The 16,447-nt window shown below is 41.6% G+C and overlaps 1 protein-coding gene across 4 annotated transcripts in view; it reads left to right on the forward strand.

Moving 5' to 3' along the window:
• LOC132678728 (uncharacterized) overlaps positions 1-16,447 on the forward strand; it is a 308,777-nt gene that overhangs the window by 261,447 nt on the left and 30,883 nt on the right. The window contains exons 4-5 of one of the 4 annotated variants that reach the window (XR_013554159.2): positions 3,336-3,417; positions 6,702-7,599. The exons of 2 other annotated variants lie outside the window; for them this stretch is intronic. Coding sequence is in view for 1 of the 2 variants with exons in the window: in XM_078442843.2 (XP_078298969.1) it covers positions 3,336-3,417; positions 6,702-6,731 (112 nt within the window). In the remaining variant the exon portion in view is untranslated. Of the gene's footprint in view, positions 1-3,335; positions 3,418-6,701; positions 7,603-16,447 lie in introns of those variants that run through there. One more of the 4 variants, XM_078442843.2, reaches the window with a different exon arrangement.

Consider the following 16,447-nt stretch of genomic DNA (forward strand, 5'->3'; position numbering starts at 1 on the left):
CTCAAATACAAGATGTTTGAAAGCTATTGTGTGCTTGTGCAAGAAAAGGCCACAAACTCTCTAGATTCCAAAAATAATTACCCCAGGCTCCTTTGAGTCCCTTCTGGGTAACTCATCGGGAAGATTTCCCAATGGTCCAATGGTTTTAAAAGCAGACCGATAATCAGAATCAGCTGGAAGGTCCTTAAGATACATATTCCCAGGGGCCACCACAGACCCACAGACTCAGAATCTCCAGGCCCAGGGATTAGGAATCTGATTCCAGAGGCCCCTCAAGGATTCTGATGCCCAGCCCGATGAGAGCCGCCGCTTTCCCCAAGCCCGTGTTCCCTAGAAGAACACCACCCCGTTGGGACTTCCATGCCTGCCACCTCTTTCTTCACAAACTCTGAAGGAGGGTGCTTTACTGCCAGCTGGTGATTAAGAATAAGCAAGTTCAGCCTGAAAATGCATATTCTTTTCCAGGCAGAACTTATAAGCTCCCTTTTCCAACATTAAAAATAAGATGATGATGACAACGGTATCTATAGTCACTTATGGGGCATCTACCACGCACTTTATGTACGGCATCTCTAATCTCCGCAACTCTACAGGGCGTATTTTATTCTCCCCAATTTTCACGTAAGGAAACCAAGGCTCAGAGAGGTTAATTAATTTGTCTAAATGTGTCCTTCCAGCAAATGACAGAAACAGGTCATTTTAACTCCAGAGTCCAAGTTCCTTCCCTTCCCCTCTAGCTGTGTCACCTTGGGTAGATACTTAACCTGTCACAGCCTTAATTTCTCCCCCTGTGTAAAGAAGAAAGCAAAAGTACCTAACTCACAGGTTAGATTAAAAGACACGATGCACATAGCACTCAGAGCACGGTAATATCAGATATTACAGTAGTTGGGTTTTACACCAGGGTTTCTCAAACACGTCTTGGAATGCACACATCCTCTCTAAATAGTGTGTTAAGGATGCTGCAATGTTCCACTGAGGAACCCAGTTTCACTCTACCTCTAGCTGGAAGATACATGTATTTCAATCACTTAGCTTCCACCTAATACTTTGGTCCAACCAAGAAGGAAAGGGGCCTTTCACATACGATTTGGAATGGCATTGCTTGGATGATCTCACCATCCACCAGCACTTGGAAAAGGCCCTACTGGAAGAACATACCAGTAAGAAGTACTTGCTTTGATACTGGCTGCTAATCCCATGGCCCAGCTTGACATTGTCTCTTAGCAACGTCCTGTCCTTTTCCCCTTTTCATTCTTGTGCCTCTAACGACACTTCCTTTTCTCCGGTTTCTCTTCAGCCTCGGGCTTTCATGGCCCCTTAAGCCTCGTTTACGCAGGGAGAAGCAGGAGCGAAAGGCCCCGTGCACATATTTATGTTAATAGTACTGAAGGGAGGAACAGCCTGTTCTGGGGGCTGCTTTCCAACTGTCACATAAATCAGTCAGAAAAAAAAAAAAAGTTACTACTTTCACAAAGACACTGCCAGAGTGGTCTTGGCAATGCATCATCCCCCTAACCCCGCCTTCTCAAGTGCCTTCAGTAACGTCTCCCTCAGTTGTCAGGAAAGAGAGGATGAAGGATTTCAGAGATGCGGAGGATTTCCGAGTCAGAAGGGACCTTTGAGATCATCCAGTGCTAAATCACATGGAAACTTCTGGTAAATACCTGTGCCTGGGGCCTTTCCCCACAGATTCTGGTGCTGTTGTTTGGCCATGAGGCACAGGCAAGATTTTTAAAGCTTTCCAGGTGACTCCAATGTGCAACGAGGGCTTGTGGTACTGATGTAGTGATAGCCCCATGAAGAGAGGACCAGACCTCCCTCAGATCATGCAGGGAGTTAGTGATATCGGCAGAGCCCTGACACCCTGTCACATTTTCTCCCATGATGTTATGCCGTAGCTAAGTTCTGGTGTTAACCTGCAGAAACACTAGATGGTGATTTTACTAGAGTTGTGGATCCAAATCACTGGACGGGCTCCTTCATTGAAAAAAAATTTTTTTTTTAAAGTTTATTTAGTTTGAGAGAGAGCGAGAGCGAGAGAGCGCACATGCATGCAAGCAATGAGCAGATGAGGGGCAGAGAGAGAGAATCCCAAGCAGACTCCACACTGTTAGCTCAGTGCCCGATGTGGGGCTCAAACTCATGAGCCACGAGATCATGACCTGAGTGGAAATCAAGAACCGGATGTTTAACCAACTGAGTCACCCAAGCGCCCCAGAGGCTCTTTTAAACTCACTTTCACCCACCTTGTTCTACCTGGACCAATTGAATCAGAATTTCTTGGTGAAACCCCAGCACACAGATTCTGAAAAAGCCTGTGGTGGCAATTTTGATGTGCATCCCAGTCCAAGAACTAGCCTGATGGAGAGACCACCCATTTTGGAGTTAGAAAAACTTGGGTTCATATCTCTGGTCCATGAAATACTAACTGTGGTTCCTTGGACAAGTTACATGAGATCATCCAGTGCTAAATCACATGGAAACTTCTGGTAAATACCTGTGCCTGGGGCCTTTCCCCACAGATTCTGGTGCTGTTTCTTCATCTGTAAAATGGGACCACATAGGTAATTCCATTCTTCACTTTTATAGTTCAAGAGTCATTTCTCCTAGGAAGTCACAAGTGAGCTTTCAGAGGAAGCCATTCACCCAGCTTTCCAGGAAATGCTCTCTTAGAGAACACACTAAACTTCTCCTTTGTAACACTGAGCATAACTCATTGATCAAGTAGTATGGGGCTTAATACATGGCTTTTGAATGAATGAATAAGCAATTAATAATGATTCAACGCATGTATAATGGATTACTCGCTCTTCGTCCCCACCACCAGAGATGAGCTAAGAAGTCGAGCTGTCTTGTTCACTGCTGCTTCCACGGTGCCTAGTGTAAGGCAGGCTGAACAAATGACTGATATATACGAAGCACCTGGCACATATCCACAGTAAATGGAACATGTAATAAATATTACCTGTTGTAACAATTATCTTCAGATAGGCCCCGTGTTTTACCCAAAGGCTCACAACAGATCTGAGACTTGAACTCAGTCCTCTGGACCGCCAGGCTCATTTTCAATCCATGAGGTCAATCTGCCTTAAGGTTTTCCTACTGGGAGGAGGGAATCTAGGAAAAAGTGGCAGGTTGTCTGTGCCCACTAGAATAAGCTGGAAACCCAACTGGTTCTTGCATGCTTCCAGCCTCCACTGTGCAATCCACGCATGCACACATATTTGCAAACGATAGTGACTGTTGGCATAAGCATCTTGATTCTTTCTTGAGAATGCTTTGGATCATAAACTCCTTAAGGGCAGTAACCATGGTTTTGGCTTCCACCACAGGCTACACCCGTGGGAACTCCGCTGTTCGCTCATGACAGGTTGGTGGCAGCACCACTGTGTTGATCCCAGCACCATACACATGGTGGGTCCAAATACCTGTGATGATTTCTGGGGTGCCTGGATGACTCAGTCCAACTCTTGATTTCAGCTCAGGTCATGATCTTGCAGTTGTGAGATCGAGCCCCACATTGGGCTCCGTGCCAAACACGGAACCTGCTTGGGATTCTCTCTCCCTGTCTCTCTCTGGCCCTCCCGTGGGTTGTGCACACACACATTTTCTCCCTCCCTCCCGCACCCCTCCCTCAAAACAAACAAACAAACAAACATTAAAAAAAAATGAACACCGGCGGTGATTTCTGATTTCCCCACTAGTCATCATGCTGTCTGTGATTAGGGGGAAGCTGGTGAGTGGAGGGGCCCAAGGAAGAGAAGACATTCACATTATTGGCTGCATAAGCACACAATGTAGAAGGGAGTTCAGAATAAGGCTAGGGGTGGATGTTTCTGAGAATAACTCTGGGTGATTCCTTGTCTCTCTGTATATATCACATGGAAATCAAGAGCTTTTCAAATGTTCACTTTATGTGCTCCAGATGTTATGCCAAGTACTTTAAAGACAGAATATCATTTAATTCTGACTCCGAGTGGTTGAAATCATCACTGTCAGTATTTTACGGAGGAGAAAACTGAGGCTGAGGATAATTTGCTAAAGGCTACAAACACCAGGATGAGCCAAGAACAGCCCTGGAAACAGACCTAAGTGATGGTTCCAAGACCATAATTCATTCATCAAATGTTTACTGAGCGGTACTATGAGCCATGTTGTTTTCTAGTTGCAAAGTATGTGTTACAGATGAAAGTCAAAGTCCTTGTGGGACTTAGGTTCTGTCTAGGGGAGACAAACCATAAATAACGAACCTAAACATTAACTAAATTATGTGATCTGTTAGAAAGTGATGGTACTACGGGAAAAATAGGGTAGTGCAAAATGGTGGGGAGTAGGTTGGAGGTGAGTGTGGAGGACAGGGTGGGAGCGTCTGTGATATAGGTTTGCAATTTTAAATATGGTGATTGAGAGAGGCCTCAGCGACAAAGCCACATTTGAGGAAAGAAGGAAAACTTCAAAAAGCTCTAAATTATATTATGTTCATTCTGCCCACCCCCCTAAAATGAATGGATGGATGAATGAGTGAAGTACCACTGATTAGCACCTGCTATGTCTCAGGTTCTGTGCTAAGTGCTTTTTCCACAACTTCTCATCAAGTCCTTACAATGACCGTATAATAACGGTATCACCTCTGTTTTTCTGATGAGAAATTTGAGACCCAGAAAGGATAAAAGATACTGTTCAGAATTATTTAGTTAATGAGTGATGGGGCTGGGATTTCAACTCAGCTCTTCAACTCCAAAGCCCATGCTCTTCTTACTACAGGATGATGATGAAGAGTATGGGGTGGCTGGGGTCTGTGAACACAGAGACACAGCATGGACCCACCCCTGACTTGAGAAAGCCACCCTGCATCATGCCCCACAAGGGCAGGGAAGCTGTGAGGCTGGGTGCCCCCCTGGTGAGCCAAGTGCGCACAGGTGTAGGTAGCATGGCTGACGTACGGTGTGCCCTACATGCCATATCTCCCACATAGGTCCTCTTTTTTCCCCTACCTGGTTTGAAATAGGTTTCTTCAGTAGTTACAGCAGATAGATGTAAAGAAGCAGTTCTTGAAGAGCTATACCATTTGCCAATATCAAAAAGCTTATGGTTTCTGGAAGCTCTCCAGGAGGGCTGCTCTTTGACCAAGGACCAGTGGCACCCTGGACACTGCAGGCCAGAGGCTAAGATCTTTCTAGGATGCTTTTGAAGGGAGCTTTCATAAACTTGCCCGGGTCTTGTTCTTGACCAGACAAGTGTGGCTCTCATGAATATCTCCCCCATGTCTGGGGCCTCTTTTCCATACACTACACTTTCTCTTTCCCAGGGACATTAGGAGCTCCACTGTCTAAGAGGACTTTACTTGAATGCAGGTCGACCCAGCCTACGATGTATTCTGTCTCCCTCCAGCCTCATGAGGCTAGCAATCCAGTCATACCAAATGACCTCCATTTGGAAGCATGCAAGCAAAAGGGGTGGGTCGCCTGAGTGACACTGGTCACTCAAAAATGGACCTACTGAGACAATGAGGCATGCACATGAAGTGACTGGTGTGTGAGTGCTTTGCACATCAGGAATGCCACAGAATATACTTTGGAGATAATAAGGAAGAGGAGAAGGATGCTAGAATTTTCTCATGAATGCCCAGAGTTTCACAAGCTTGGTCCATCCTTTGACCCCAAACCAACCCAAAAGCATAGATTCTGTCCTTTGTACCCACTGTGCATACATATGTTGAATATTTTTATATATAACAATGACAACTAGTATTAACCCATTTTTATGTTTTGAAAGCATGGATTCATGGGCATTTATGTCCTACATCTCATTTAAGTGATAAAACAACACAGTTAATGGGATGTAGTGATTTAAATATCTTTTTTGCAAAGGAAGAAAATGAGGTCATAGAAGTTCATTGACTTTCCAAGGTCAGAGCTGGAGAATGATGGGAGTATAACGTGGGGCCCTGAGTCACATCCTCATGTTTCTTTCCTGACAAGGAAAGGCTGTTAGGTACCAGATTCATTTGCAGCAAGAACAGTATGATCACACTCCACTTGTCTCTCTTCTTCCTGTGTCTCTGTTTGCATGGGGTCCCTATTCTTTCATCCCTTCCCTTCTTGTTTCTCTCCCACCACCCACCTTCTTTCCTCCCTCTCCCTTTTTCTATGTCTCAACTTGGATTTAAATTTATACCAGGCTGAAATGTACAGAAAAGCTCCATTACCAGGTGGTCTCTCCTACATCTTCCTATGGCAGAGACCCCAAGAGGGACATTGCAATGAAACCTTAGTACATTACTCCGGAGTTCTGAGCTGGTGGCATGCCCGTGTGCCTCAGAGGAGGCAAAATTCTCATTAGAAACAGCATCAATGATGGCATCCCATAACAGTGTGGGCTCACACAGAGGGAGAGAAGATCCAGGTTACCTAAAGTCAAGGCTAAAGCCCTAGGCCCTCAGGGCCCTTCCTCATGACTCCTTTACACCATCACACTTTGATATATTTGCCTGTCCAACATGTGTCTCTCCACTTGACTGAGGTATGTAGGGCATGAGGACCATACGAACTGTGTCTGCCTGGTTAGCACTGTCCCTTTGGTTCACAGCACAGTGTCAGGCATTGTGTGAGCCCTCAGAAATATGTGGGGAATAAAGAAATGAATGAATAATGAAGGAATGATGGAATAACAAGAGCTTAATATGTCATTCTCTTTAGGACCACTTGTCTTTTGAAAGAAGATTCTAATCAAGGATGCCTCTTAAGCCCATTAGAATTTTCACAAGGAAGGGGTTCCACCTGGGAAGCCATCCTGGAGTGAGCGTGATGAGGAGTGCATCTTTCCAGCATTTCTCAAATGGTACCTAACAGATGCCTTCATATGAAATCAGTCTCATCACCAAAACTAAGAGTGGCTGGACCTCAATGAACAGGGACTTTGAGGAAGTGGAGGGGGAAAAAAGGCAGCTGGGTTTGACTTCATTCCACCCAGATGTCCTTTCTGTGAGCCTCTGATTATTCTATCCTGAATCTGAAGGAAACGTGTAGAGATCTTGAGTCACAACCTAGAAGGCCAAATTCTTATGGGACAATAAAAATCTGAACCAAATGCTGGCCCTGCTGGGTCCGTCTGTTATTGGAATTAAGTCCCCCTTTTCATTTTATTCAAACTGAAGAAACTTTCTGGCAGGGTGTCAGGTTTCAAACAGAAATGTCAGCCAAGGGCTCATGAGGCCAAGATCCGAGCAAACTTGAATCAATTTATGCTTTGGGTAAAACTTCATATGGAATTTAGTGGGCTGGTGGGTCCATTTATTAAATATTCTTCATTTGCATGTCCTGGACTAAAACCCTGCAAGGAGCTGTGTATAAAATCAGCATCAGAGGCCAAAGTAACCTCTTTTACCCAAAGTGAGGGTACATCTGTAGATGAGTGTGAAGGGCATACTAGAGTGATTTTCTTCCCCAATACGAAAGCAGAAAAGAACTTGAACATGTGCTAAGCTTGATTCAAATCATGATCTGATACAGCCAAAATTAACCCTATTCATAATAACAATAATAACCTTTACTGAATGTTTATTATATGCCAGGTTCTATACTATGCACCTAACATTTATTGGTCCATTAATCCTTTTGATGATTCTACAAAGTAGGTTTTATTCCTTGCTCTATTTGATAGCAAACGAAACAGAGGAACAGAGCTTCCGAAATGTGCCCAGCTTGCAAGCCAGCAAAGATCAGGATTGAAAGCTGGACAGTTTGCCTCCAGAACCTCTGCCCTTAATGTTGGTCAGGGACCGGTGGGGTAATGAATCCCATAGGCAGAAATATAAATATGATGCCTACAGCAGGTTTAGTTAGAATCTCATACCCCATGGGGCATTTTTAGAACCCCATTTTGATGGCAGAGATAGGTAAGCCACACAGTAGAACTGGGTTTTTCCCTTGAGATGCTGCTATAAAGAGAAAGCACTAGGATAATTAACTGAAAAATCCAATCTTTGAACACTTTTGATTTGTACCAATATTCTGGACAGATCAGGATTCCCCTTGTTCCCTGAGATGTTGAAGAAATGTTTAAATCACCTCTTTGCACTCTTAGCATTGGATGGAGATACAGCCAGGGGCTGTCTAGGATCCCGTGGCTGTGAAGATCAGAATGAAGAACAACACGGCCATAAGGAGATGCCCTGATGGGGGACTGGCTGGCCTCACCCATCCACTAAATGACTCACAATTACACATTTGCTCTTTGCAGCAGGCTTGAATCAAACTCAAACCTAATCAGCAAACAGATGACAAGATGCCCGACTGCAGTAATATGGATGAAAATGCAAATTAAATTCTATTTTCCACATATCATTTTGGCAAACATTTCTAAGTTTGATAATATCAATCATAGCAATGGTGAGCGGAAACAGGTCCTTTCTCCTGATGAAAGTGTGAATTGCAAGAGCCATCCTGGAAAGCATTTTGGAAGTATTAAAAATGTATACCACCTGTGACCTAGCAATTCTGTTTTATACATATTCATAAGAATGTTCATTACATTATCATTCATGGTATCAAAAAGTTAAAGATAGCTGAATGTAATACATCCAAACCACAGAATGTTATACGGCTCATAAAAAGACAGATATTTATGTACTGACAATAAAAAATGCTTAAGACACACTGGTAATTTGAAAAATCCACACAGCATGATATTATCCAATGATATTATCACACACACACACACACACACACACACCCCAATGCATAAGAGAAAGGAATGAAAAATATACACCAAGCTCAGAGATGAGATTACCCCTGGGGAAGCCCAAAGAATAGAGAGCAACGGTCACAGGTACTGTCATCATTCAATCATTCAACAAATATTGTCTAGTGTCTTCTGTGTTCAGCATTGGATGCTACTTTGTGATCAACAAAACACAAAAATCCTTGCAACCATGATACCTATGTCCTGGCATCACTGTTTTGTTGTGTTTATAGAACAAGAATGTACTCATATAATACTTGTGTAATTGAAGATAAGTAAAAACAAAAGCAAATTTAAAAGCACATTTTTCTATTAACAAAATGTCAAGTGCCTGTTTTGGCTTTTGAGAGCCTTTTCAAACAGTTCCAACCATAAATGTGTATTGGTGACTGCCATGTGGCTAATGAAATTCCTCCAAGGACCCCCTCGGATGGTTGGCACAGATGGGGCGCAGTGACAATTTCTTATTGCACAATGGCAGGCAGAAAGTTGGTCCGATCCTTCATTAACATTTGTGGGAGCATCATTAGACACAAGTAGCACAAAGTAGACATTGGGTGCTAAAACCCAATCTGATTATACATATATTCACCAAAATACATGTACAGGATGTACAGGATGGTCTTAGCACCACTATTCATAGTAACCCCAAACTGGAAACTGTCTATCAACAGTTGAAAAAATGAATAATGTACTATATCCAACAAAGAAATATTACACAAAGACGAAAATGTATGCATGATAACTATATGTAACAATGTGGAAGAATCTTACCAACACAGTGTTGAATGAATGAATCCTAGTAGAAGAGTAAGACACCACCTAATTCCATTTATTTATATGACATTCAATAGCAAGCAAAACAACACATGACACCGGAAAACAGGATAGTGGTTATCCTTGGGAGGGAGTAGTAGCTAGGGTGCATTACAGAGACTCTGGAGTGTGCTAGAGCTATTCAACTTCTTGCTCTGGGTGCTGGTTATTTGGTACGCATCATTTATGAAATATGTAAAACTGAGTTTTACGGTTATAATCTGTGGATTTTTTAATAAATATATTCTACGTCCATCAATAGTTTACAAACAAACAAGGGGTGCCTGTGTGGCTTAGTTGGTTGAGCTTCTGAATTTTGGCTCAGGTCATGATTTCATGGGTTCATGGGTTAGAGCCCCATGTCTGGCTCTGTGCTGACAGCTCAGAGCCTGGAGCCTGCTTCAGATTCTGTGTCTCCCTCTCTCTCTGCCCCTCCCCTGCTCGTGCTCTGTCTCTCTGTCTCTCTCTCAAAAATAAACATTAAAAACAATTTAAAAAATAGTTTACAAAAGACAAAATTAAAACCTAAAACCCTAAAATCTAACCTGTTTCTTGAATCTCATCTTGGGCAAGTCACATGCCTCCTCGGGGCTTCAGTTTTAGCATCTATAGAATGGAAGGATTTGCTAGCTGATCTGCATAGGCCCTTCCAAATGCATAGTTCTGTTGTATTACTTCTTCAATTCCAATACTCAATTTCTGAAGCAATAGGAAAAAAAGAGAGAAAGTAAGCCTTGGATCATTTGCTATCAGAATTTGTAGAAGGCTTACAAAGTCACATGTATCCCATTTTCAAGGCATTTGTTGTAAATTAAAGACACAATTAATGAACAAGAGAGGTTCTGTCTTCCAGGAAAATGCACGGAGTTCATTCTTTCCCAAAGTGCTCATGGGATAAGTGTGAATATGCCAAATACTGCTTTCTGCCAAGCCTCTTCCTATCATGCCAATTCACAAACCCTGCGATGGGGGAGTCAGCAATTGCAGAGGTGGGGCTGTTCCTGGTAGGAAGGAGGCAGCTACCATGCTCACAACCTACTGCTGTTTGAATAGGCACTTCCTCTATGAGGGGAGTTGGTTCGTAATTTTCCTCTTTCCGCTACTGGAAGTCCTTGAATGGCAACATCACAGCCTGTACCCATTCACAACAGGAAAGTTTGACATCCGCAGACACTCTTGGCACGAGAGGAGGAAAAGTCCGGTCCTGTGTGTCAGCTTCTATATTAGAACCAGGAAAGTAATTTCTATAGTGTAGACCATGCTGTAATCTTCACACAAAATGTTGAGCTCTAGGGACTCTAGGGAGCCTTTTCCTAGTTGTAGCCAAACCTCACTGACATTTGCAAGGCAGGACCCCAAGGAGGGCAACAGTTTCAGGACCCAAACAGACACCCTTTATTAACTTTAACCCCAAGGAAAGGTGATTTGGAAGTGGAAAACAACTTCTATGGAGTGTGCTCACTGTAGGGACGTTATCCTGTTCAGGAGAACTGAGTCTCATATAAAAGGTGGGTTCTCACAGAATACTAAAGTTAGCAGCTGAAAAGAGGCAAGCACAAAATCTGACAGGGGGCTTGGGCATGTAAATCAGCTCTTCTCAAATGATCACAGGTGAAGGCCAGTTTTGTTGTTTCCTTTAATTTTGTTTGGTTAATTATTTCTATGAGTTATTTCATTGTTATTATTTTATTATTTCTAATCTAATCTAGTCAATACATTTTTCAAAAATATAATAAAAAGGAATGATTAAAAACAGAATAAGGATACAGGCAAAATAGAAGCCCCAAGTTCTGATTACTAGTTTCAACAGACATTATTCTGTCAGGTGGCTGGAAAGGCTCATGAATGCTTCTTCTTGATCTGGGTGCTGGTCAGATAAATGTGTTTAGTTTATGAGAATTGTTTGAGCTGCGTGCAACGTCTCCATGTATCCACTGTTAATCCATGGCGGTCTGGGGATCTCTGGACCATGGCTCACTGGATGCTTTCTCACACTTCCAAGAGCCTTCTTCTTTGGGAATAAAGAGAATGAACACAATGACCAATGGCCAAGTAGGGGAAAGAATATTGTGATAACAAAGGTGACTCAAGAAGATGGAAGAACAGGTAGGAAAGTAAATTTCTCTCAGAAAGCAAGGTTTTAATGATGAAGCAATTTTGGGTAATGATGGGAGAAACCTGTTGCTGTCATTAAAAAAAGGACGAAAGAGCATCAGTAAACGGCCAGATTAATTCTGTAGAAGGACGCACAGAGATCTCTGCTCACTGTGTTGGATAAATCCAGGTGCTAATCGGCAAATATGCGCCACGTGACATACTAAAGTTCTTGTCCAGGTCAACCCTGGGACACTGGGCAGGTCAAGCATCACTTCTGTCTGCTCATTTCCTACTCAAAGATTGCAGATGGAAAACCAATTTTTACAAAACCATTTTTCCTGTTTCACCAAAGACCAGATATAGAGTTCATGTCGATATCCTTACAGATAGTGATTCTTGAAAGCAAATTTAGAATGAGGGAAAATTACCACAAAACATTAGGAGAATAAATTGTAAAACTATTTAAAGTCACAGGGATTATTTCTCACTGAAGCAAGCCAACCCTTCTCGTATTGTTCTGGTATCTTGGACAAGAGACTGACTTAAGTAGGTAAGACACAAGACTGAAATCCTACAGGCATTTGAGTTTCTAGTCCAAGGCAGCTGTTGGGTGATATCACCCAGTGCGAGAACAGCCATGTGTGGAGAGAATTAGCAGATGAAAAGCAAGTAAACTCGATATGGGGTGTATAAACGTGCTTTCTCCGTCTCTTTCAATTCTCCTTATAGATAGACACACCTAAAAGTGAAGTTACATATGTAGATGTTTATACAAAGCATAAAGGACACAGAAAGGGCCTGAGACATAGAAAACAGTGGAGGAAGATAAACATTTCATGATTCAGATCATGTTGCTGCCCCAATTCATAGAGTCTCTAAGGGAATAGCGATTCAACTCTTTCTATTCAACTCTCAGCTTCCTTCTAAGGAAGAAAGAGTTTGCTATGAGCAAAGGAAGTGCCAAAAAAAAAAAAAAAATGCCAATTTGTGTCACACTAACAACTTTCTTAAGGCTGAATGTGGAGTTCGTAAACTCTTGGCTATAGTGAGCGCAGATGGCCTTGGGTTCTTCAGAAGGACTGTGGGAAATCTGAGAGGAGATCAAATTAGACACCCACTGATCAGAAAATGTTCTGACATCAGAGTTTTATTTGCAACAAGTGGCGGGGTTAACTCTTCCATGGCACCTGAGGTGAACTCAGAAAAATGGAATCCCTGAAACCATGTTTGGAAATGATTTCACTGAAGACAGAGAGAGACAGCAACTGCTGGAGGGAGGACAGGACAGCAAGCAAACCAAAGTGAGACTCTGTAATCGAGACGACCTGTGGGGAAAAATGGAAAAAGAACAGTCCAACTTGCCTGCCTCAGACAAAACAACCTTCAAAGGCTACCTTCTTCCTAGTTGGTGGGGTACAGTCACTTAGAATAACTACCAGTGCATGATACATATTTAAAACTCTCCTTTCTGGGTTTATAATTTTCATAGAGGCAACTTCCTGCAAACTCCAGTAATGAATGTAAGATGATGCTCCTTTGGGGGGTTGTAAAGACAATCTAAGAACAAGTCATTTCAGAGGAACAAACTTCGCAGCCGGAGATCATTTCCATTGCATAATGTGCTTATCCTTGAAGCGTTCATTGTTGCACTCTTACCCGGGTGGGTCATTATTTTACTTACCTCATCAGGGAAATCATTGTTTAAAAACCGAACATAAACGGTGAAATAGTTTTCTACTTATCTTTTCCAGGATAATGGCTTCCCTCCCCCACTTCCCGCCACACAAGGGTTAGGCCCATGTGGGTGATGAATTGCTCCAAGACTCTGACAGTCCCAGAAGAGGGACGAGAGTAAAAATAACTAGCTGATTACCAATAGGGAGCAAATTGGCCACTTGAGAATTCAGTGGCTAGAATGACAAATGAGAAAATGAAAATCCTCATCAAGAGACTAGACTTTCTGATTAGTCCAAGTGCTGATGACCACTTTTCATGCCTCTCCCTCCCTGCTGGGTGATGATTTACATCTGATTGGACATCATCTTGTATTTGGGGCAGTCGTTTCTAAAAGGGTGTTTGGAAGACTTTGAAGTACTTAATTATAACCAGGAGACATTTGGGGGCTGAGCAGTGAAATGGAAGATGCTCTGTCTTTGGCTGTGGAATGTTCATTTATACAAGGAGCCCATGTCTGGTTGGTTTGGTCTGGTTTTTCATTCCATCACCCCATAAGGCAGCCTTCCAAGGTTTTCTGGACTCTAGAACAAAATAAAAATGAGAGTATTCTTGGCTAAGGGATCCACATGCAAGGCAGAGTCAAGGATTTCAATATGTGGATAGACTGGGCTTTCTGTTAATAGTCAACTACTAAAAATAGAAATAGTTTGGGAATCCTTTGAAGAGAGGCCATTTCTACTAGCCCTGATTTGAACAAATTCATCAAGTGAGGGAGGATATTATAGAGTGAACCATAGACATGCTAGCTGTTCTCAAAAAGCTTAAATATATCAGGGGTGCTAAGTCATAGATAGAATGAGATAAAACATGACCATGAACCATGAGCCCCCCATTTGGGGATAGCCATATGAGCTGTAAGAATTAAGAGGAAAAAGAGGGGATTTGAAGTTAGGTAATCAGGATAGGATTCATGGAGAAAAGTGATATGACCCAGGCTTTGAAAAATGAATAAAACTATAGTAATTTCTAGGTGAAAAGAGCTTCAGTGAACAATGGTACTAGTATTTGTTTGTCTTAATGATTTGGTATGGAGTGAATTGAATGGTTTATCTTGTGCAAAGGGGGTGTAGAAAGGTGACTCTGAACATAAGTTTCCCATGTATGCATGGGCAGGGAATTACGTTTGGTCTTAAGAGCCTGGAAGAACATTAAAGGTTCTGAGCAGAGTTAGAACTCTGTTAGAGGTCTGTTATCTTTACCTGATGAAAAGAAAGCAAAACATTGCTCTCTGGAACTACACCAACAGGTATGATCAACAGATAAGACTGCCATTTTGATTCTTCTTTGGCTTTCACACTTGTGCTCTGGAAGAGAAGAATGAATAACACAGCGCCTAGCATATAGAAAAACTCAACAAATGCTGACGATCGGATGAATGAAGCTGAAATTATTTAGAATCAGAGTACTTCTATTTGGTAGGACAGTTGAAAAACATCTGAAGTTACCTCAGCCCTCTCAAGAAGTAGCAATGAATAATTTGAAAAGAACAAAATTAGGACTTAAGTGAACTTAGGCATTTAACTTCACCTTCTTGGGTCTGAATTTTCCTCACATGAAAAGACAAGTTTTATGAATGGGTTCTAACTGCAGAAAGTTTTTTGTGAGACTATCTTGGGAGAGAGATGCCATTCCCAGTTTATGTTGAAGACTCAGAGGAGCATATATCCAAAACAAGGCTGAGGACCAGTGGACTATGTTCCTTTTAAACACAAAGAGGCTGTGATTCTGAGTCCAAGGATGATTTACTTCCTGGATGGACAAATGGAACATCTGATGATACCATAGCTTTGCCAATTTTATCACCTTGCAGGAAGCCTGTTTCTGATTGGGTTAACCAAAATAAAGAGGAAAATCTTTTTCCTGTCAACCCAGCTTTAGATTCCCCAGCAATTTAAGGAGAATTATTGATCTGATCAGCCATACTGGGGTGTAAGCGACCATCAAAAGAGATGAATCATTGAAAGACACCTACTCCCATCAGAACATGACATTGGCAATGTGTAACCTCCAACATAGTCCTTTTTTGTAGAATTTTCTTTCTCTATATCTACTTCCTTTTTTTTATACTGGCTTCTGTTATAAGGTTATTGGAAAGAATAACTAGTTAATGATGGGGAAAAAAGCAGTTGGGAAGATTATATGCTTTTGTACTCAAGACTATTGTTTAAAAACAATATGCAATAATATTTTTGCTGAATGTACACACTCAAAGTCACTCTGATCTGGGGATTTGTCCAGACAAATATGATGCTGACCAGTTGAAGTAAGAGCAGTTAAAGAAAATGTTATTGTTCCCCAGAAGCTATATCATCAGTGTAAAACTCCAGCATGGAAAGCTACTTCTGGCAATTTATAATAAGGCAAGACACTTATTAATGATTTTTGGCTTAATATATTAATGAATAGAAATCCGAGGGGTAAAGGACTTACAATGTAATAAGGAAAACTCAAGAAAAGATTAGGCTCTAATCAAAATAGACTGTTTTTAGACTGATTTTCATAAATTTAACTCTTTTCCTTTATTTATACCAAAAAGAAATGCAATGTGGAAAGCTGATTGCTATTGCTGAAAAAAAAAGAATGGATATTAAATTTTAATATAATATTAATAAGCTGCAAATGCCAACTTACAAGAAGAAACCATATATAGGCGAGAATATAAATTCTTGGAGAGAAAATTTTCTGCCTATAAATATTAAGAAATTTATTTTCTATTTTTGAATAGTAATTTCCAGGTTTAACTGAAAAGCTGATTAGAAAAAGCACCATTGGAAAAAGAGCTAAAATAGTGATGTTTTGAACAATGACAATAACATTTATTATGATTACCTTTTCTTTCTATTCTTCCTCCCTCTCAATCCCTCCTACTCTAATAATGCTGTTCCTTACTATTCATTAGGCAATCTAGACTGAGGAGAGACAATTTCCTCTAAGAAAATGTGTTAAGAACTTTTGTTTACCTCACGAATAGAGTTCTCTGGATGGTACTTTCCAATAGTGAGTCAAGATCACTCTATTTGCCACTTAACTATTCTAGACTTGTCCATATTTT

This window comes from Panthera onca, chromosome A2, assembly GCF_046562875.1.
Source record: "Panthera onca isolate mPanOnc1 chromosome A2, mPanOnc1 haplotype 2, whole genome shotgun sequence".
NCBI classification, from domain to species: Eukaryota; Metazoa; Chordata; class Mammalia; order Carnivora; family Felidae; genus Panthera; species Panthera onca.